This window comes from Dictyostelium purpureum (genome assembly GCF_000190715.1).
Source record: "Dictyostelium purpureum unplaced genomic scaffold DICPUscaffold_721, whole genome shotgun sequence".
In the NCBI taxonomy this organism is placed as follows: domain Eukaryota; phylum Evosea; class Eumycetozoa; order Dictyosteliales; family Dictyosteliaceae; genus Dictyostelium; species Dictyostelium purpureum.
Window position 1 is genome coordinate 5273 of NW_003520050.1, and position 1933 is coordinate 7205.

The 1933-nt window shown below is 24.1% G+C and overlaps 1 protein-coding gene across 1 annotated transcript; it reads right to left on the reverse strand.

Moving 5' to 3' along the window:
- Positions 1-1322: 1322 nt before the first annotated feature.
- DICPUDRAFT_160234 (uncharacterized protein) lies at positions 1323-1901 on the reverse strand (the record flags this gene model as incomplete). Its single annotated transcript, XM_003295037.1, has 3 exons — positions 1323-1442; positions 1474-1556; positions 1625-1901. Coding segments are annotated over 3 exons (480 nt in total), but the record flags the coding sequence as incomplete, so codon positions are not given.
- Between the last annotated feature and the right edge of the window lie 32 nt (positions 1902-1933).

Here is a 1933-nt window from a genome sequence, read left to right on the forward strand (position 1 = left end):
TTTCAAACTACCAATAGAGGATTCTATTTTATGATTCACTACTTGGTGTTACCGATTCTACCCTACTGTTTTTTTCTTATATTACCTGCTAAGCACAAATTATGCACAACTTAATAAAATGGGAGATACTAAATGACGAAACATGATCTGTATTGCTACTTGAATTTACGGATTCTGCGCCACCAAAATGATACAGGATTTTCATCCCAAACACTTAATGAAATAAGCTCTACAATAATAAGGGTAACATATTACTTGATATACAGGTTCTAAATAATTTGTGTTAGTAATTCTGTTTCTACAGGGTTTGTTTTTGTTTTATGATAGTTTGCTAATTTGAGTGTTTTCAAAATGCTTAAATTGTTTTTTTTGATGGGATTTGTTATGTTTTATTATTATTTATGTGAATGTACTTATTCATTGTGTATTTTTTTAATTTTTATAATTTCTAAAATAAATAAAAAGGTATTAATACCATTATTTATTTATTTATTTATTTTTTAAATTATATCACCCATTAATTAACAGATAGAATGATTTAAAAGTGATGGTTATTATATAACAGATGTTTTATGAAATATACAATTTTATTTAAAATATCTTATTTAAAAATTAAAAAAAATTAAAAAATTTAAAGTTATATTTATTAATATTTAATAAAAAGGAAAATTCTAAAAAATAAAAAAATTTATTTATGAAAAATTTAAAATTTTATATTTATTATTTTATTAAAAAATTTTATGATGTTTCAGTTTCCTAATACTGAAAATATTTTCGATTGGACTGATGGAGTTGAAAATAATTTCCTATACTTTTTCTATTTAAATAATAACCTAGTAATAATCTGAGGAAATAGTAAACAATTGATGTTTTGATGCTTTGGAAGTTGATCATGATTGTTGGACAGATAGGTTCATTTCCTAGGTTTTGCTTTAAATACCAAACTTAAAATATGGACTACTAAATATTGTCTTCATCTAATATTATTGATATTCTATCATATTTACTTGGCCAGAGAAAATTTGATAGATATAAATATTTGATTAGATCGAAAAAATTTCATTATAGTTGACTTGATTAATTTATTTTAAGTTGGTCTAAATAAGCTTTTTTTTTGAAACAATTTTAAGCTACGTGATGAATCTAATAATTGCATGGTTATTATCATTACTAATTGAAACTATAATCTATTATATTATTATTTTTTTTTTTTTTTTTATTATATCGAAGTCTTGTTGAAACGAAATTGAAAGTATTGGAGGTCTAACTACCTAGTAAAGTATTTTTTAAAACAAAATTATTCTTCTTCTTGATTATTTTAACTAATTTCTTGCCATTGAAAAAGTTATTGGAACTATATCATTTGGGGTTGCTTTTATTAAAAAATCAATATCTACTTCCATAACATCGAAAACTCTTTGGAATTTTAAACCTTCTTGGAACTGTATATTTAAGACCTTAACTATTCTTTACTACTGGGATGACAACAAAAAACGTATTTGAACGAACAAATAAGAACTCTTCATAAATTGCTTTTACATATTTCTTTGGTACAACTATAAATTTCATCAACTATTTTATTTTTTTCTAGGTAATTATTTCTAAAAGAATCTACAAAAATAACGTTTTTGTTGTTGTTGTTGTTGTAGTTGTTGTTTTTTTTGTTCTAGTTCTTGTAGATGTTGTTGTTCTACTTGGTAAAATAGTTGTTGTAGTTGTTGTCTTTGGTATTGTAGTTGTTGTTGTCTTATTTGGTACTGTCTCTGATCTAGTTGTTGTTGTTGTAGAACTTGATATTGTTTTAGATTGAGTCGTTGTTGTTGTTCGAGTTGTAGTTGTTGCTGATATGGAAGATCAAGTCTTTGTTGTTGTTTTATTTGATATTGATATAGTTGAAACCTCTCTTGATATTGTTCCCTTATAAATGAGATCG